Genomic DNA, 19,425 nt, shown 5'->3' with positions numbered 1-19,425 from the left:
TGGTATGCTCCAGGACAGCCAGAGCTATGCAGAGAGACCTTACCTCAAAAAAACAAAATAAGTAAGCAAGCTAAGTAAGCAAGCAGACAGCCAGAGGCGCTGAGGGAGATGAGGCCTTGTGAGACTACTATACAAGAGCCTCCTGCTTTCTTGCCATTTTGCTACTCTCTGCCTCCCTCTCCCAGACACAGCCTTGGCAGCTTGATCCCCAGAGAGTCTTTTTTCTGTCCATGGAGTAGTCTATGTTGGTGGTTTCACTGCATCCTTGTTTACACTTACCCGGGTTTATCAACCTAATAGGGGTTCTTACACTCGAGGCAGTGTGTAAGGTGCCATGGCTATAAATAATTCCAAGGGCTGGAGAGAGAGCTCAGAGAGATAGGATCACTTGCTGTTCCTGCATATTACCTGGGTTCAGCTCCCAGCGCGTACATAGCTCACACCGTCTATGACCTAGTTTCAGGGATCCCGTGCCTCTTCTGACCTCTTCAGGTTCATCCTCACTCATGGTGAGCATACACACACTCAGGCACACACACATATGAAGGAGAGATAAACCTGTTTTTTATGATCCCAAGTGTGGGATTGGAATGGTCTTGTGAGAGAACAGGTGATGTTAATCCACTAGAAGACCAACCACCTCGTGAGGGAGCTTGATTATTGCCTGCTGAAAAGATCCCATGAACAGACTCTGGGAGGAGATATATAAATGAGCCCAGAACTGGAGGCGGGGGCTTTTGGAGACTTTGGATAGTTTTGGCTGTTCATCGCTCCACTTCAGAAATGCTCCTAGAGAGAACTGCTTGAGGGAAGGCTTCCGGGTTCTGGTTACTCCAGGTTCCAGCAGAAGAAATCCTGCTGATTACCCTAGGATTGTTTCTCAGAACTGATATCCTTATGGTTTTGTTATTGTGTCCATTAATCCTCTTTTCCTATTGTTTTGGTTAGTCTGGTTATAAGTGACGTACGCTCGGTTAATATGTTGTAATAAAATACATTGGTTAAGAAAATTGAGCCTACACACATACAAAAAAAATCAAATAAACAAACATTTTGAAATAATAATTCCCAGCTGTGGAATGCATTAATGGAAAGCACAAAGAAGTACATAACTCAATAGGTGATTTTAAAAAAAAAAAGCAGAGGTTGGAGAGATGGCTCAGTACTTAGGAACACTTGTTGCTCTGGCAAAGGCCACAAGGTCAGTTCCCAGCACCCACATGGAGACTCCCAACTATCTATAACTCCAGTTCCAGGGATCCAAGGCCTTCTTCTGACCTATGAGGGGTACCAGGCATACACGTAGTACACATTACACACATGTAAGCAAAACACTCATATACACAAAATTAATAAACATCTCAAATAAACAAAATCAAAAGGTAACTGATACAAGGAACAAGGACACACACAAACACACACACACAGGCTATCAGTTAAGGTTTCTTTAGAAAAAAATACACATTTAAGTAGGGATACTTGATGACTTTTTAATATACTTATTAAAATTTACCTCGGACACTACAGGATTTATTCATATGACTCTGAATAATCTTCAGGCATTTAAACTTAAATCCCTCAGTAAAAATAAGAATGTCAACCCCCCCAAATTATGTACAAGAATAGTATTGGTTATAATTAAAAGATATTTTCATAAGCTTAGCCTTGACACTCTGACCCTGTGGATCATTGATTCTCAAGCTATAAGCTACAACATAAGAACCACTTAGGCGGCTTGTAGAACCTACAGATTCCAAGGACCAACTCCAAATCTATTTCATTTCTAGCAGCTCAGAAAAATCTGAAATTTTCACAACTCCCCAGGTGGCTCTCATATGCCTTCAATAAGTTACTCCATAAGAATCGGAATCAATCACTGAGACAAAGTCCCAAAGCTGGAATCAAATTACTTTGCAGGGGGCTGGAGAAATAGCTCGGCAGCTAAAAGTGTGTGCTGCTCTTCCAGAGGGCCAGGACTTGGTTCCTAGCACCCATGTCAGGTGACTCACAATAGCCTGTAACTCCAGCTCAAAGGGATCTGATGCCCTCTTCTGGCCTCTGTGAGTGACTGCGCCCACATGCACTTAAACACATTCAGACACACATGTATACACAGACTTTAAAAATTAAAAACCAAGAGTCTAAAAAAAAATAAAATTTGAAAATGTTAAGATTACCTTGCCGTCCTTCATCATTGGTGAAGAGCCCTGTGTCACTGCTGCTACACACACTGCTCGTTTCACTGAAGGGGAAAAAAAAGAGAAGAGAACTCAGCAATGGTCCATTCAAAGACCATTTTCAAATGGAAACATCCCAATCACCTCTCTAGCTTCACCTCCCCCCATCAGCCAATCTGATATGTAAATTTCACACAGCAGACACAAGTAAAGGTTATTCATTCTCCCCTCAAAAGGTAAAGGAAGAATGATAAAACTCTGACATACTAAACTAGTTTCAAAATGCTTAAAGTCACTGTTAGGAAAGCCCACAGGAGCAGCAACCATTAGCCTAGTCTCTTTTTTTCTTCTTCTGTTGCTGTGACCCATGAGGACTCTGAGCTGCCCATTCTCTGTTGCAGGGGAATGCAGAAGCCCTCAAAATGGTTTCTACAGATTTAAGTGGCTGGAAGAAGACTCCAAAAGTAAGTATTTCCTGACATGTAGAAATTTTTTTTTAATTAACTTTTAATTACATAAATACATAAATAAAGTTTTATTGGTATGCAGCCTTACAAACTCATTTATGTACTACTCAGGGTTTCTGCACGTATCTGCAACAAAGAGTGGACAGCCCACAAAGCCCTCAGGTACTGGCTGTCTGGTTTGCCACAGAGAAAGTTTGTGGATCCCTGTATTACAAGTTCTACTCTGAGGCGACCATGTTCCCACCGTTATAACGTTTAAAAAAAAAAAATTAAAAGAGGTGTTTTAGCATAAAGTTGTCAAATATCTTTCCACTAATTTCAAGTCACCAGAAACATTACTACACACAATCCCTCTATGATCGTTTTTATATGGAATCTATTCTCTCCTTATATTCTAAATTAAAAGGGAAGACCCAAAGAGTATCCATTAATCAAAAACAATTATAAAACATTTTCTTCTAATGTGTCAATAGCATTTCAAGAGAATATTCCCAAAAGAACCTGAACTGAACTTATGTAAAGTTTCCTATATGGAGACTGTAATGACAATGACGTCATGAAACCATGTGACCAAGGGAACTAGGTATTTTCTTAGTTTAAAAAAATATGTGTATGTGTGTATACATACATACATATACACATACATACATACATACAGAATACTTATTCCATACAAGTATTCTGCCAATGTGGAAATGAGTGTATTATCTGATGGCATTTTCTAATCCTGTGTTAAAAAAAATTGTTAGTACAATTTGCTAAGAAGGAAAACAGTGGACGCTTTGCAGCAAGAACTAAAAAGCACATAAGAACTGACAAACAACTTGCAAGATGGTAGTCCCTTCTTGAAAGGCAAATATGTCCCTGTCTGAGCTGGGGCCAACGGTGTTCAGTCCTACAGCCCTCCTTGTTCATTTCTTGCTCAGCGATTATGCCTTTTTAAAAATTAGACATTTTTGATGTGTACTAATGCTTTGCCTATATATATGTACCAGGGTATGCCTGGTATCCTCAGAGATCAGAAGACGGCATCAGATCCTCTGGAACTGGAGCTATGGATGCTTGTAAGCCACCATGTGGGTGCTTGGAACCAAACCCTGGTCCTCTAGCAAGAGAAACAAAGTGTTCTTAACTGTTGAGCCACCTCTCCAGCCCTGAGACTATGATTTGTAAGAAATCAGACCCAGGATTTTCTGAATAAAGTAATCAATTGTAAAGTGTTAATATTCTATTGGAAACTAACTTGTAAGAGGCTAGAGATGTCGCTCAAAGTGGAGGCTGCTTGCCTAGCATACATGAAACCCTGGGTTCAATCCTAGCATGGCATAACCCAGGTGCAGGATGGATACACATGATCTCAGCCCTCGGAGGAGCAAGTGGGATCAGAAATTCAAAGTCCTCCTCAGCTACACAGCTGAGTTCAAGGCTAGCCTGTCTACAAGGCATCCTGTCTCAAACAAACAAAAACTAGAAACAAGAGATGAGGGAGGAAAGGTGAGGGTAGGGGATGGACAAATAGGCAGGCAGGCTGGCTGGCTGATAGTTTTTGTTTTGTTTTGTTTTTTGAGACAGGGTCTCTCTACAGAACTCGAGATGTCCTGGAACTCACTATGGAGTCCAGGCTGGCCTTGAACTCACAGAGATCCACCTGCCTCTGCTTCCCTGGTGCTGGGTTAAAGGTATGCACTAACCATACCTGGCCAAGGCTGACACCTTTCAATAAAAACAATTTCTTTTAGCACCTTTGTAGACCACAAGCTCAAGAATGAATGAGGTCAAGCTCCTGAACATTCTTTCCTGTCCCTAAGCCTTTGAATGTGTTTAGAATTTGTCAGGAGCCTTCTGACTAGTCAAGAGAAAGCTCTGACCTTTCTGTTCAGAGAAATGAACGCTGCACCCACCCCCATCCACTGGTCCTCTGAAGTTCAGACAGATCAAAAGGAAGATGAGCCCACAAAGGAGATGCCAACCTTGTCTTAAAGATACAGTGGCTCAAGTGGCCTCCGTGCCTCCTGGTTTAGGCTCTGGAGCTGAACTCTCCTCCCCGTTCTCATGGGCTTATGAGATCCAAATCTACCAACAGTGCACATACAAACTCTTGCTAGACCCACTCTAAAATAAGGGAGGACTACATTATCTTTACAAATAAGTTGTACACAAATCCCCCAACACAATCCTATTGTGAGAGAATAAAAAAGCTCCCAACAGAGAAGTCAAGAGAGGAAACCCTACCCTCTCCCTATTAGGCCAAAGTTTCACTGAGGAGGTATCTGTTAGGTGTTTACCAGACACCACTGGAACCAAAGATAATGGGAGAGGGATATGAAGACAGGGGAGTGCTTTCCAAAGACAAGTATTTCTCAATCAATAAGGGACAGTGCAGGTCTGGAGTTTAATCTCACGACACTAGAAAAACTATCTCCTTTTAACAGCTGAAAAATGTAAAAAAAATTGATAGGGGGATAAAAAGAAATTTAGAGGAGGTTTGAGAAAAACTTGGAGAGTGAGTTCTCTGATTCACTTTTGTTTGTATGTCTGTATGCATGCAAACATGCATGTATGTATGCATGCATGCATGCATGTGTGCACTTGTGTGATGGTCAGAGGACAACTTCTGGGAGCTGGTTCTTGTCTTCCACTATGTGGGTCCCAGAGACTGAACTGAGGTCATCAGGCTTGGCAGCAAGCACCCCTACTCACTGAACCATTTCATTGGCCCTATGGGTTTTCTCCTTTCACCATGTGCGATCCAGGAATTGAACTCTGACCATCAGGCTTAGCAGCAAGTATCTTTACCTACTGAGCCATCTCACTGACCACATCCTTCTCTTTGCTTTCTACTAAAAAAAAAAAAAAAAAAAAAAAAAAGTCTCCATATTTCAATGAGCAGCATAATCACCATTTTAAATGAGACACAAAATTAGAGCTGGAATTTTGAACTAGCAACTGTATCATCTAATTACTACAGTATTATTGGAAAAGCAACTGAAGCACATCCAAACGAAGGGAAGTGTAAAGAAAGCCACCTCAGCCAGCACCTCTAAAGACTGATCCTCCCACCAATATCCTATTAGAAGTAAAAGAAGGTGGCTGGCACCCACACATCACTTGCCCTCCGCACACAGTAGTACTCTGCCTTCTCACACGTCTATCCGTCTAAGCTCCCCGCCAGAGCCTCTTTGTAATTAGAGGCTCTCTCAGTGGAGCAGATGATTAGGCACAGTACTCACATCCACATAAGCATGCATCACAGGAATGAGCCCAATAAACCGCTCTGACACCCCTCGTCTCCTGTCGCCGTCTCAGTCAATCACTCTAAGCCCAGCATTATGACCCACAGTAGTCAATCAACTGCTTCTGTCTCTAAACTGTTGGTTTTTTCCAAATTCTGAAAGTGACTTGTATGTACTTTTGGGAGAATTTCAAATGAGCACAGGTTTTAGTTTTTAAACCATGGAATATTTGTTCTATAGGGAAAAATCAGTTTGGTTTTATTTAGTTTTCTCAATTTGAAATTCACGCTTATTAAATAAAGCTGAGCCAATGAAGTGAAAACCCAATCTCAGTAGAGGAACATCTTCCGCAGTCATTCTCAACTGTAGGCAATCTTGCATCACTCTCAAAGTCATTTAGCAATGGCTCCAATGTTCTCCCTCCTGTGTTGGGGACAGAAGCCCGGGCCTCACTGAGTGTACATATGCCCCCACTGTCCTTGGGAGCATTCTTCATAATTATGGCATGCACATACAGTGGGGCTTAGTATCTAGAGAGCCTGGCTGAAAATCAGGAAGTCCCAGTGTCAGGGAGAAGTCAAAGGACTAAGGTGGACAGCGAGAGAGGAGTGTATACATCTGAGTGCACACATGCATCATACACACGCACACACACACGCACACACACACACAGAGCTGAACTACAGTTACCACACAGGTTTGTACTAACCAAGAATTATAAAAAGAAGTGATCACTTATATACAACTTTTGTATAATTAAAACTACACATATTTATGGCTACTATGATTATTACAAAAATTAAAGCTTTAAAAAATTTTCCAAAGCCGGGCATGGTGGCGCACGCCTTTAATCCTAGCACTCGGGAGGCAGAGGCAGGCGGATCGCTGTGAGTTCGAGGCCAGCCTGGTCTACAAAGCGAGTCCAGGACAGCCAAGGCAACATAGAGAAACCCTGCCTCGAAAAACAAAACAAAAAACCCAAAAACCAAAAAATCCAAATTAAATAAAAGTGCATTTAACAAAGACTTTAAAAATATTTTAGAATCCCAAGAAAAAAGAAAGAAAGATGTCACTCCTACATGCATTACCAAAGACACCCTGGTCTTCCAATCTACTTCCTCCCATGCTTCAGAGCAGTGGGGGCTCTGGAACCACACATTGGGACTCAGGTCGTTCAGAGACAGATCTCCCTCCAACTCCAGACTAGCCCTGTGAGCTACAAGAACGGGTAGTGAGTTTATGTTCGCCTTCATCCAGATGGTGCTATGAACGCAGGCAGCAGCCTCTCCAGTTCATGTGATCGTGAACAGAAAGGGACTAGGACAATTGGGTAGTCTCTACTGGGTAATCCAGGAAGACAACTGAGCCCAAAGAAGCCCCACCCATCCTTTTAATGCATAACTACCTATTTGTAGCATTAGTAGCAATTCACCTTTAGGTGGGTACTGGTTCTTTTTTAAGGGGTCTACATATCTTAGACTTTCTTTTAATCTTATTGTTTATATGTATGTGTGTTTTGCCTGTATGTATGTTTGTGCACTATATGCATGCCTGCTGCCTAGAGAGGCCAGTAGCAGGTGTTAGATGCCCCTGAAACTGCAGCTAGAGATGGTTATGAACTACCATGTGGTGCTGGGAATCAAACCTGGGTCCTCTGGAAGCACAGCCAGTGCTCTTAACCACTGAGCCATTTCTCCAGGCCCTATTTCTGAGACCGTCTGTTGCCTTTCCACATGAAATTTATCTTTTCTTTATGTAAAATTCAGAATGAAAGGAAAAAAACAATGCTTTTCTCCTCAAAGTTCTGCCAACAAATACAGGCCCTCACATTTATCACTTAAGGTTGAATAACATGGTATTTTTTGCTCTTTTCTACCTGTCCCACCCAGCCTACCAACGCAGAACATAAGACATTGGCACGACTTGCATGGGGAGAGGACTGTTTTCACTGGTTTCCCCTTTTAAACTTAGGTTAATTCTTTTTAACTTCTGGTAGTTTTTCCTCACTGGGCGAATGTACACATGGACTAGGCGCCTAATCTCTTGTCCTCCAGACCTGGTGTGTTCTCTCACCAACATCTCTTCTTCCATCTGCATTCTAGGAACACTCAAGGTTTTCATGTCACCAATTCAATTTTCTGTCCTTCATTCTGTAAGTATAATTACACCTTAACTTGCCTTCTAAGTTTTCCTGCCAGATGCTGGTTGTCTGAATAGTCACCTTCTAATTCTGTTTCCTATTTGGAAATGCTCCATCTCCTGTATCCTGGTGACTATGTCCTAAAATACTCTTCTGATGTCTACTGGCAGAATTCTTCAAAGGCTTGCTCTTCCTCTGAACTTTAAGAACAATGTTCTCCTTACCCTTAGTCTACAGAATATGTCCAAAACCCTCTTTTTTCAAAAGTGAACATGTCTGAAATTATTTCTAATCCTTCTCTTGTTTAAATAAATGAAACTGGGCAGAACTTAACTCAATTCCTTGGATTTCAGCTCTCTAGTACGTTCTTAGTCATCTATCACTGCAAAATATCACATTTCATTATGGAGTCCTCATGCCTGCACACTGCGTGCCTAGCTTCTATTCACCCTGTCATGGCCTTCTCCCATGCTGGGCTCCTGCCTCGGCCTCTTCCCAAACAGGTGACCCACTACTTTCAAGTCTTTTTTTTTTTTTTAATGTCTAGGATCCATATAAGAAAAAACACATGTGATAACTGTCTTTCTGAGCCTAGCTAACTTCACTTAGCATGATCTCCAGTACCAGCCATTTTTCTGAAAATGATATGATTTCATTATTCTTAATAGCTAAATAATATTCCACTACTTGTGTATATAGTTTTTTTTTTTTTTTTTTTTTTTTATCAGCTAGGCTGAGCCTGTAACATGACGATTGTGAATACTGTCACAACACACATGGGCACACAAGTATCTCCTCTGTCCTGTGTTGGCATGAATTCCTTCAGGTATATAACTGGGAATGGCATAGCTGGATCATTAGTTTTCTTAGGAGCCTCCATACTGATTTCCATTGTGGCTACATCAATTTACATTCCAACGCTGTATACGTGCCCCCCAACCCCATCCTGGCCAGCATTTGCTATTGTTCGATTTCCTGCTGACAGCCACTCTGACTGGGGTAAAACTGAATGAATGTCAATGTAGTTTTGATTTGCATTTGCCTGATGGCTAAGGATAATGAACATTTTTTCACATATTTATTGGGATTTTGTACTTCTTTTGAGAACTGCCTGCTCAAATACTATGCTCATTTACTGATGGGTTATTTATTTTGGTATTTAATTTTCTGAGTTCTCTGTAGACTCTGGATATTAATCAGATGAATAGCTGCCAGATTTCCTCTCATCCTGGAGGCTGTCTTTATTCTGGTAATTATTTCCTTTGCTGTGCAGCAGCTTTTTAATTTCATGCAGTCCAATTTGTCAAGTCTTGAGATTATTTCCAGTTATCCAAAGGCCACTGGTTCCTGTCTGCGCATAGGTACTTACACCCATGCCCTCAGCCCCATTCTCCTCTGCCATACCCACACCTGGCCAACAGGCATGAAGTGCAGAGGCGCTGACATAATCCCCAGGGCTACTCGGGTCTCACCTCACACAGGTCTACTAGGGCAACACCGCATCACCTCCCTAACCTCACTGCCTAACTCTCACCCCATCCCAGATATTTATAATATTTATATTATATATGAAATACTACACTCTCTAGAACGCTGTATGACGAGGGATTGTTTTTCTTTTCTGGCCATGCAATACTAAACTGTATGCTTGGAGGCTCAACTTCCCAGGACTCGATATCCTATGGCTGCCTCCTATACACAAACACAAGAGAGGACCAGACTTCCCTATCTAAGTATACTCCAAATAGAAAACTAAAACTTACAGGTTGGAAGTAAAGGAGGGAGCAACCTCCAGCTAGTCAGAAGTTCTAGTCATATTTGTATTTCTGAACCCAGGGTCTTGTCCCCTGGAGCAGGATGACATGAATACATTCCTCAGCACACCAGTCTGCAGCAGAGGAAACCTTGCTGTGAATGTACAAATGTTTCATTTTTTCTGTTTTAAACTTTTATGAACCTGTTTGATTGACAGACAGGAACAAGTACCACAGTGCACGTGTGGAAGAGCACTGGTAGGGAACTGGCTCTCTCCTTCCACCATGTGGGCCCCGGAGACTGAACTCACCTTGTCAGGCTTGACGGCAAGAAGCTTCACCCACTGAGCCATCTCACTGCCTGAATGTTTAGATGCTTGTAAGTACTCTAGTAGGCAGCTGAAGCTGTTTATCAGATGCCTTTTAAAACATGAGTTCACAATAGCAGGCAGACTAAGAAGCACAGGAGCTCATGTGTCAGGGTCCTTAGAAGGGTGCCAGTTTGTCTCTCAGCTCTGTGACAATGATAATGGTCATCAAGCCCAAGCTGGAATCCCTAACCTTTGCAGCTAACCTACAACTCTGGACCCCGGGAGACAATCCATTTCTTTTTCAGAGTTCTGTTCTTTAGGATGTTATATATTTACTTTTAGCACTATATTTTCTAGCAAAGTTCTTTCCTGGAGAAAGACTCTAAGAGATAGTCATATCACATGTGCCTCCCCAGGTGCTTTCCAGCTCTTTCTAAGGATGCACTAGCAGACCAGACTAAGCCTGTATAAGCAGTCTATGCTAGCTTTCCAATACCTTCCAGTGAATGCTGCCAATTGCAGAAGAGGTAAGCATGCACTTGGTCAGTACCTCTGTTTACAGAAAAGAAAAGCAGAACACTCCAACACTACAGAGACTCTTTCCACCGCCCCAGTAACCCCTGATTAATGACCTCCACTTGCAAAGGAGACTACTTACCTTAACCATGAAATAATGAAGGCTATTGATCCAACAAGCTACTGCTATAGAGTGTTATTGATCACCCAGTCTTTGGTTAAAATGGTCCTCATTTAGCAATTTCACTGTCACAAACACCTGCAGCAAAGCGCACTCATAATTAAAGAGTTTGGGGCAGTTAAAGTGAGAGGTGATGGACAGAGATCCAGCTTTCTCCCATTTATTCTTGCTTCTGAGCTATTGTTTGTGTCAGAAGGGATATTGATTTTCTATAAAAATAAGAAAACAAGAGGCACCAAGGGGCTGCAGAAGGTCAGCTTGGGCTGGGGAAGCAGGGGACAGGTCTAGCACTCCATCTCTGTCATTTGCCTTCCAGGACAAGGGAATGTTTTCTTTCCTGTGAGACTAGCCTCTAATACATCACCTGAGGAAGGCTCCTGATGTAACTTTAGGCCACCACCCAACCAATTTGCTCATACAAAACCTAAACTATATTCAGGAGGAACAACGTCCTGCTGAGGAGCAGAGAATCAGGCTAAGGTCCATCACCTAACAGATAAGTGATACTCAGAAAATCTGAATGCAGATTGGTAGAAAGCAATTTTACAGAACTTGTAAAATCTCAGAGCATCCATTCCCATACATACACTGAAGAACATTACAGTAAGTATGTGATCTTGATGCCGCATAAATAAAGCTACTATGTTGTACCCGTTTCTAAATCCTCACAATTCTTGGCTGGAACACAACTGAATGAGAAACAGAGAGAGAAAAGCAGAAAGAAATAGTGGCAAGGCTTAAAATTGTTAGCAATTTAATTTGTTAGCAATAAGTAAATTTAAATAAACTAGAAGTAAAGTCAATTAAGATATACATTCCCAGCCTGTGGTGACGCATGCCTTTAATCCCAGCACTTGGGAGGCTGAGGCAGGTGGATCTCTGTGAGTTCGAGGCCAGCCTGGTCTACAAAGTGAGTCCAAGACAGCCAAGGCTACACAGAAAAACCTTGTCTTGAAAAACCAAAAAACCAAAATACCGAAACAAAAAAAAAAACCAAAAAAGACATACTTTCTAAATGCAAAACATTTAAATACATGTTTCTTAAAACACTACCCACAGACTAGGCTAAGGTTAATGATCAGCTTATCACAGTAATTTTACAAGGTGTATTAAGGTAGTAATTTTACAAGGCTGATGGCAAGAACCCTCAACAGGACTGATGGAAAAGTTAAGTTCAACACTTTGATCTCTATGTGACTGAGCCATGGCAAAGCCAGGCAGCTTCATTAAAAAGTAACCTCAGGGATTCTGGAAAGCATTTCTTTAAACAGGAGGCAGGGAAATTTTGACATAACCAATTCACCAGCAGGGAGCAATACTCAGATCAATACTCAACTTGCTATTTGAAGTCTATTGTTAGCCCTGATATACATTATGCTGAATAGCCAAGGGCAGGCTGGAGTGAGGCTTAGTGTCAGAGGACCTAGCCCATGGGCATAAAGCTCTCAGTTCAATCCTCAACAGCAACGCAAAACAAGAGCCAGGCCACACACATCCAGGAAGCTGCTGCAGGAGGACTGCAAGTTGAAGGCAATCCTAAGGTTAAGACCCTACTGATACAGTAATAATGAGGGGGGAAAACATAAATAAGTAGTAATTAAAAGCAGCTTGAAAAATTAAACAGTTTCGTTCCCCTTCGCTGTTGAGGAAAGTTTGGACAAACTGATGCCAGAGAATGAGAAGCACTCCTCTCCACAGAAAGTATTCAGGGGCAAATATGAAAGTACTTCTATTTGAAAATACAGATAAACGGAGACAAGTCAAGGCATGAGTTAGCAGTTCTTTAAAAATTAGACTCTACTTATTTTTTAAGAACAAGGTCTCATATAGCCCAGGCTGGTCTCAAACTCATTATGTAGCTGAGACTGGTTTTGAACTCCTGTTCTTCCTGCCTCTACTTCCTAACAGCTGGGATTACAAGAATGTGCTACCATGCAATTCAATTAAAAGACTTCAGAGAATTTTTCTCAGCACACGTCTACTACTACAATAAACCCGCCATCTAGTTTCTCAGTATTTTTTTAAAAATTAGGGAGCAGAGATTGGTAAATGAAAATGGAATTGTTTACAATTTGGCCAAAATTACGGAGAGAAAAACTCCTCCTAGGGTCTCCTAGAACAGTGCCACCATCTAGGATGATATAATTCTGAAAACACTTGAGTTAACTGTGAGATAAGCTGCCCAGATGTGTGAAATCTCTTCCTGGAAGACAAGAACCTCTTTTGCTTGGCACTACGATTTCAGCACGGGAATCCTGGGAAATTTTAATCCTTTAGGATCCATTGTTTCGATCTTAACAGTGAACACTAAGGGCACAAGGATCTCTCTTAAGGAAAGTGTGTATGGGGTAGGGGAAAAGAAAAGTGTCAGATCCCCTTGGAGCTAGAATCACAGGTATAAGCCACCTGATGTGGGTGTTGAGAACTGATCTCAGGTCGATTTGAGAATAAGCACTCTTAACTGCTGAGCCTTTACCAGCCTCCACACAAGGGGCCCTCTTAGAACGCCTCCTTCCCAGCCATGGCTCACATAGGACCAACATCACACTACCACTTACCCGGATATTTCTTCACAGTGACAGGACTCTAGCATCCCTTTCCCTGTAAGGCCAGAGGAAAGCCCACAGGGGAGAACCAGGTCTCCTCAGTGTGAAAACAACAAGAATTCACAAGCATTCCTGTCCACTGCAGTGTCTCCAGGCTCTTGGATGACTAGATCTTAGAATTTGACAAACTGGGTTAGGAAAGGACAGAGACAGAAACGCCACTGCTGGACCACAGGCCTTCACTGGGAGCTGCAGCTCAGGGAAGGCAGTGGTAGTCTCTAGCACACAAAGCAACTTCAGTTTAACAAGAAATTCTGGGGAAGAAAAAGACACAAGCAGCATTCCAAAGGGCTATTTGAATTCTCCACTCTCAACTCTAAGACTCTAAGATGTATATGCTTAATCTTAAATGCCAACTTGATTGCCTCAACAGAGGTTTTCATAAAAAGTACCATAAAAAGCTACAAGTTTGCTGAGTGGTGGCACACACCTTTAGTCCCAGCACTCAGAGAAGCAGAGGCAGGCAGATCTCTGTGAGTCTGAGGCCAGCCTGGTCTGTAGAATGAGTTCCAGGACAGCCAAGGCTACACAGAGAAACCCTGTCTCGGGGGAAAAAAAAAAGCTACAAGTTGGTTAAGCCATTCTTGTTTGATTTAAAATAGTATGACTATGGAGGAAGAATACCTTCATAATCTAAAAACAACATATAAATTGGATAAATAGAATCAAACTTAGAAGAAAATTACAAGAGTCAAATTGTGAGTCTTCCTCAACACAGCTGAACATGCTGGCAAAATATACAGTAAGAAAAAGTCTGAAAGTTAAATAAAAACCACTCAGAAAAAGAGGAAGCACACAGACCTTCAGCTGGCCTGTTACCGACAGCCTGGCCTCGGCGTGCCCAGCCTTTATGTCCTTGGGAGTGACACCTGAGGATACTATGGCCGGGGAAAGGCTCCTCATTCCACAGCTGGCAGGCAGCAAAACCTGGGAAAATATGAGCTTGGAAACCAGGTCTGACTCTCAGTTTGGACAGCAGGTGACCCTGGCAAATTAACCAAACTCTAAACCTAGTTTCCTCATCTAAACATACAAATAATGAGGTTCTCTCATACAAGAGAACTGTAAGCATTAAGTGAGAGTATCCAGCAGCTATGGTGGGCAGACTGCAGAACAAACCTGCAGTGCTCAACCCACACCTGGCAGCACCTGAGAGGACACAAGGAAGAAGGGCAAGAACATGGCAGAGCTGCCAAACTTCCTACGGTGTGCCACAAGGCACCGCCCCAGACACCTCACTGAGAGCTCAGAGAGTAACTCTAGCAAGTATTGAGTCGCCAAGGACCCACACTTTCAGGGTGATCTGACATGGAGAGAAATGAGATGGCAGAAACCACACTGACATTTTAAACATGCGACCGTCAGAGTACTGATCCCAGGTGATAGAAGATAAAGGAACTCACACCGTCATCTTTCACCCCACTATATACGCATACAACTGAAATGTCTGCCATAGACACTCAAGGACTGCCTAAGTAAGACGGCTTGCTGAGCAGGTAAAGGCACCTGTTGCCAAGCCTGAGGACCTGAGTTTGATCACACACACACTTTCTCTCTCTCTCTCTCCCTCCCTCTCTAAATGTATGTGTGTGTGTTTGTGTGAGGAGAAAGAGAGAGAGAGAGAGAGAGAGAGAGAGTGAGTGTGTGTCAAAACGCTGAGGAGACTGCTAAGTGTGTAAAGTGCTTACTGGACAAGCACAAGGACTTGAGCTTGGAGCCCTAACAGCCCCATGAAAGCCAGGCACAGCAGTGCATCTCTGCAATCTCACTGTGAGAGCGCAGACAGGATTCCCAGAGCTTGCTGGCCACCTACTCAAGCCAATTGGTGAGCTCTGGGTTCCATAACAGACTACTCACTCAGACAAGGTGAAACATGACAGAGGAAAAAACACCATGCACCTCGGGCCTACACATGCACCTGCACATGTGTACACACACACACACACACACACAAATAGGAAATATACTCAATATAGTCAAATTGTAACTCACAGAGAACAGAACTATAGCCTTGACAGCAAACATAACTTGCATTTGTTTACAAACTCCCTAGACCTGGTCCCCGCATGCCTTCCCTGTCACAGCCGTCAGGGCCAGCCCCTGCTGATGCCTTCCCTGTCACAGCCATCAGGGCCAGCCCCTGCTGATACCTTCCCTGTCACAGCCGTCAGGGCCAGCCCCTGCTGATACCTTGACAATATCTTTGTATGAACTGAATCGTATAAAGAACAGCAAGTTATTTTTGAAACAAACTCTTAGTTGTACATTTGAAGTACATGTTTGAAATTGTTCTTAGAATCAAATTATCTCTGTTAGCGGCAGCCTTGTTGACACAGAGGAAACAAGATTCAAGAATGACACTTTGCAAACCAGGTGTCAGCTACCAACTGACCACAGGAAGGCCACCAAGCCAATACTAGCACGGCTAGTTTAGAAGACAGTGGAGCTCACTGAGAGACTGCGGGTTTGCACTTCAGGTAAAATGAGCCAAGGAAAGCCTTGCTTTAAGAAGGGAGATCTCACCATTCTGACATGTTCTCATCAGAGCCCTGTTTCTGTTCCTCTGCTTCACACTCCATCCTTTCTTTCCTGACTGTTTTGCTTAGGAAAGTCCTGTTTTCTGCTGATTCACACAGCCCGTGGCCTGATGACGTCCAGGGAGTATTCTCCTTCCATCGGGACAAGCGCTGCTTCTTGGCAGACTTGAACCTGCAGCCTCTCTCATAGCTCCAATCTGACACTTTGAGCTTCTGCTGAAGGCTGGCAGCCACCTCTGATGTCACTCTCTTCACCTTCCGTCGGCGCCTCAGTGGTCGACAAGGTGCATTTTCTGTAAAGGAGTCAGACTCGTGCCAAGAATGCTGCTTACTTCTAACGACAGCACTGAGAGCTGGGTGCCGTTTGGCCACCACGGTGTCATCAGAGTCACTGAAGTTGGTGAGCGGAGCCACTTCTCGACAGTCCTTGGTGGCCTCGTCCAGACTGGACTCGGAGGCCTCACTGAAGCAGCAGGCATGCTCTGCCAGGTGAGCAAAGTCAGACCGGCGCTTCCGGCCCCGGCGCTTCCGGAGCTGCCGCCTCTGCTGCCTGGGGCTCAGAGCCATCTCCTCCCACAGCTCACCAAGCTTGCTCTGCTCAGATGTCTGCTCCAAGGCTGAGGCTAAGTCATGTACCAGCTCATCCATGAGGCCACAGCTGCCAAAGAAAAAAGAAAAAAATGCTCGAAAAGACCTGCTGTTTCCCAGTAATTTTATAAAGCACATAATGACATAGTGACTCCCTGCCTGGCTATAGAAAATAGACTCCTTTCACCCAGCCACATTTACAACTGTTTCTCCCATCTGTGCACCCTTAAAGATAAAAAAAAAAAAAAAAAAATAGGTGTGGGGTCCTTGTTAAATACTTGAAATCAACATATTCAATAGCTCACCAGGTGAAAACGGAGACATTAGCAAGAACAAACAGAGCTTCTTCCTTTCTCCTATTAAGTGTTGCCCTTGGCTGCCTGATTATGAGAAAGTGTCTCATGGGAGAGGAACAGCAAACCGACAGCTTCACCACTACAGCAGAGTTAGACAGGACCCAGACACGATGGAGGGCTACGCCACGGTCTGAGATACCTGCTAAGAATGCTTGTGGTAGGGAGGAGACAAGGAGCTGAGCGGCACCTATCAAGAAGACTTGGCGGTGTTCATAGTCAGAGAACCTGTGGCTTCCCAAGTTAAGTACTCAGGATGGGAGAAAAAAGAAGGCCCACACCTGGTCTACCATGGTACCAACTGCCACCTGGAAGTCACTAGGAATATACTGCTGTAGAGTGTGACAGTGATTTTACTACTGCTGCTGTTGTTATTATTATTATTATTACCATTACCATACAGTACTTTTAGACTCATTCTGGTCATCAATCACACAGCAGGACATAAATTATACTAAAATGGAGGTACAGGGTAAAGTCTCTTAAGATTTCTGGCTAACTGAAGCACCCCTTTCAAGGCATGCATAGGAAAAATAATTTTCAATTTTTCATTTTTCAAAAGAAATGCCTAATGCCATCTGGACAACACCTAAATTCCGTATACTAAAATAGCACTTTCTCCCTAGCTCTTGTTATGCCCAAAGTACATCTCTGCCATAATTAGAGCTTAAAGCTGAGCTCAGACCATATTTCCCTTCATGCAATTTACATTTTGCAAAGGACTTTCTAAAAATTATTCTCACAGGGTCCCTATGTCAACACATTCAAAAGCAGGAAGTCTTTTAGCCCATGTGTAACATTTGTGAGAGCTCCAAAACTACCACCCACGCAAACTTCCTCAAAGTGTCAGAGCCTTAAACGTAAAAAGGCCGTTTCCTTTCAGCAATTGGTAGTAGTTTAAAAGGCCAGGACTGCGGTTTAGAAGACAACTGTCCCTAAGCCCAATGCAGATAAGTGGGTACAGCACGTCCAAGTCTCTCATTAAAAAAACAAAGCAAAACAAAGCAAAACAAAAACAAAAAACCCCACAGCTTTGAAACTCAGACAGAACTGCACGAACTTTAACATGGGACAAGTGTACTACACAACATGTCAAGGGCTGGCGCAGAAATCTTCCGCGTCTCAAAAGGGACAGACAACTCGGGTACACCCACACCTCCAGTCTCACTCTCAGGTGCACACCCTAGAGACCCTGGTCTGAGTCACTCACAGGAGGCTGGTGGGCCGCAAAGCATGGAGCCAGTCTCCAGGTCAGAGTGAGGGGAGGTGGGGAGGCAAGAGTCAACTTCTCTTTTGGATTCACCCGAGACTGGAGGTCAGCTGTCTAGGGCAGAAACTGTCTCAAATCTCGTCCTGGTGACTGGACCCCCCCCCGTCATGGGAGGGGGTGTCAGAGCACCGCCACAGAGAAACGCCGTGTTTCGGGAGACTCCCCTACATGCCCAGCCCGTCCTCGAGGGCTAGGAAGACCCCTGTTCGGGACACCAAGCCTGAGCTCTCTCTGTCGCCCACCAAAGGGACAGGGAGACTGGAGGGGACTGTCGCCGCCAAGGCAGCCCGACCCTCGGCGCCCAGGCTGGGGAGACGCGCCTAGGACAGGAAGGCCCCGCCACCCTCGGTCACTCGCCGCAGTCCCAGGGTACCCTAGGTCCCTCCGCCGCAACCTAGAGCCCCGATCCCTCCCGACGTGGGCCCAGCCTCGCAGCCATCCTTCCCCTCACCGGCAGCCGCAGCCACTCGCACCCGGCGCCGCCTTCGGGGCCGAAGCTCCTAGCCTGGGTTTCCCTCTCTGACCTCATTTCCGGTCTGGGCCGGAGAGGTGGGACTGGAATGGTAAGGGAGGGGCGGGCTACGAGAGAAGACAGGCGGCCGCCCTGCACTTCCGCCCTACGGTGCGCCCACTTCCGCTCCGAGGTGGGCGGGCCCACGGGAAACTAGAAATTACGCAAGGAAGAACCTAATTGGATAGTATGGAGTGAGCAGAGACCCTTAGACCTGAGACAAGACCTCTCCCTTGGGTTGCTGACATTAAGGAGAAGTGGGTCACTTGCCAGCGCTTTGGGTTACACAGTACATGGCTTGAGCAAAAAAACAAATCATACTGCATTATAACTCAAAAGCATAGAAGAAATATTAATAATCCCATACTGAGTGAGTGGAAAAGAGATAAATTTTCCGTAGAAGACATATGCTCCCTTGAAGCATAACCAACCCCCCCCCACCACCAAGAATTTTGAGCTGTGCATAGCAGCTTCCTTCTAAATAATGCAGTACTGAGTGGGGGCTAAAAGGGGTGACTTTACAGTGGAGAAACTGACAAGTATTGCCCTGGCCAGGATCTAGGTTAACAACAATTATGTTGAAAGCACATGAGCTTGCTGTATATTGAGAATGACACTTTATGGTGCTTTTCTTTCAGAACTCATAATCCCAGTCTAAGCTCAAGAAAAGAAGAAAGGAAGGAAATCCAACTACGGTTGAAAACCAGCCTACAGAATGCCTCACCAGTATACCTCAAAACTGTTAAGGACGTCAAAGATAAGAAAGCCATCTAAGAGAGTG

At 43.9% G+C, this 19,425-nt stretch overlaps 1 protein-coding gene across 1 annotated transcript in view; it reads right to left on the bottom strand.

Annotated features, from left to right (window-relative positions):
* Gpatch2l (G-patch domain containing 2 like) overlaps positions 1-18,746 on the bottom strand; it is a 46,604-nt gene extending 27,858 nt beyond the window's left edge. The window contains exons 1-3 of the mRNA XM_051149607.1: positions 18,585-18,746; positions 15,909-16,580; positions 2,178-2,242 (exon numbers count right to left, since the gene is read on the bottom strand). Coding sequence (XP_051005564.1) covers positions 2,178-2,242; positions 15,909-16,570 — 727 coding nt within the window. The 5' untranslated portion in view covers positions 16,571-16,580; positions 18,585-18,746. The remainder of the gene's footprint in view (positions 1-2,177; positions 2,243-15,908; positions 16,581-18,584) is intronic.
* Positions 18,747-19,425: the final 679 nt, after the last annotated feature.

The sequence above is a fragment of the Acomys russatus genome, chromosome 1, assembly GCF_903995435.1.
Source record: "Acomys russatus chromosome 1, mAcoRus1.1, whole genome shotgun sequence".
NCBI lineage: Eukaryota > Metazoa > Chordata > Mammalia > Rodentia > Muridae > Acomys > Acomys russatus.
Note: the sequence above shows the minus strand (reverse complement) of the source record. Positions and strands in the feature narration are given on the sequence as shown.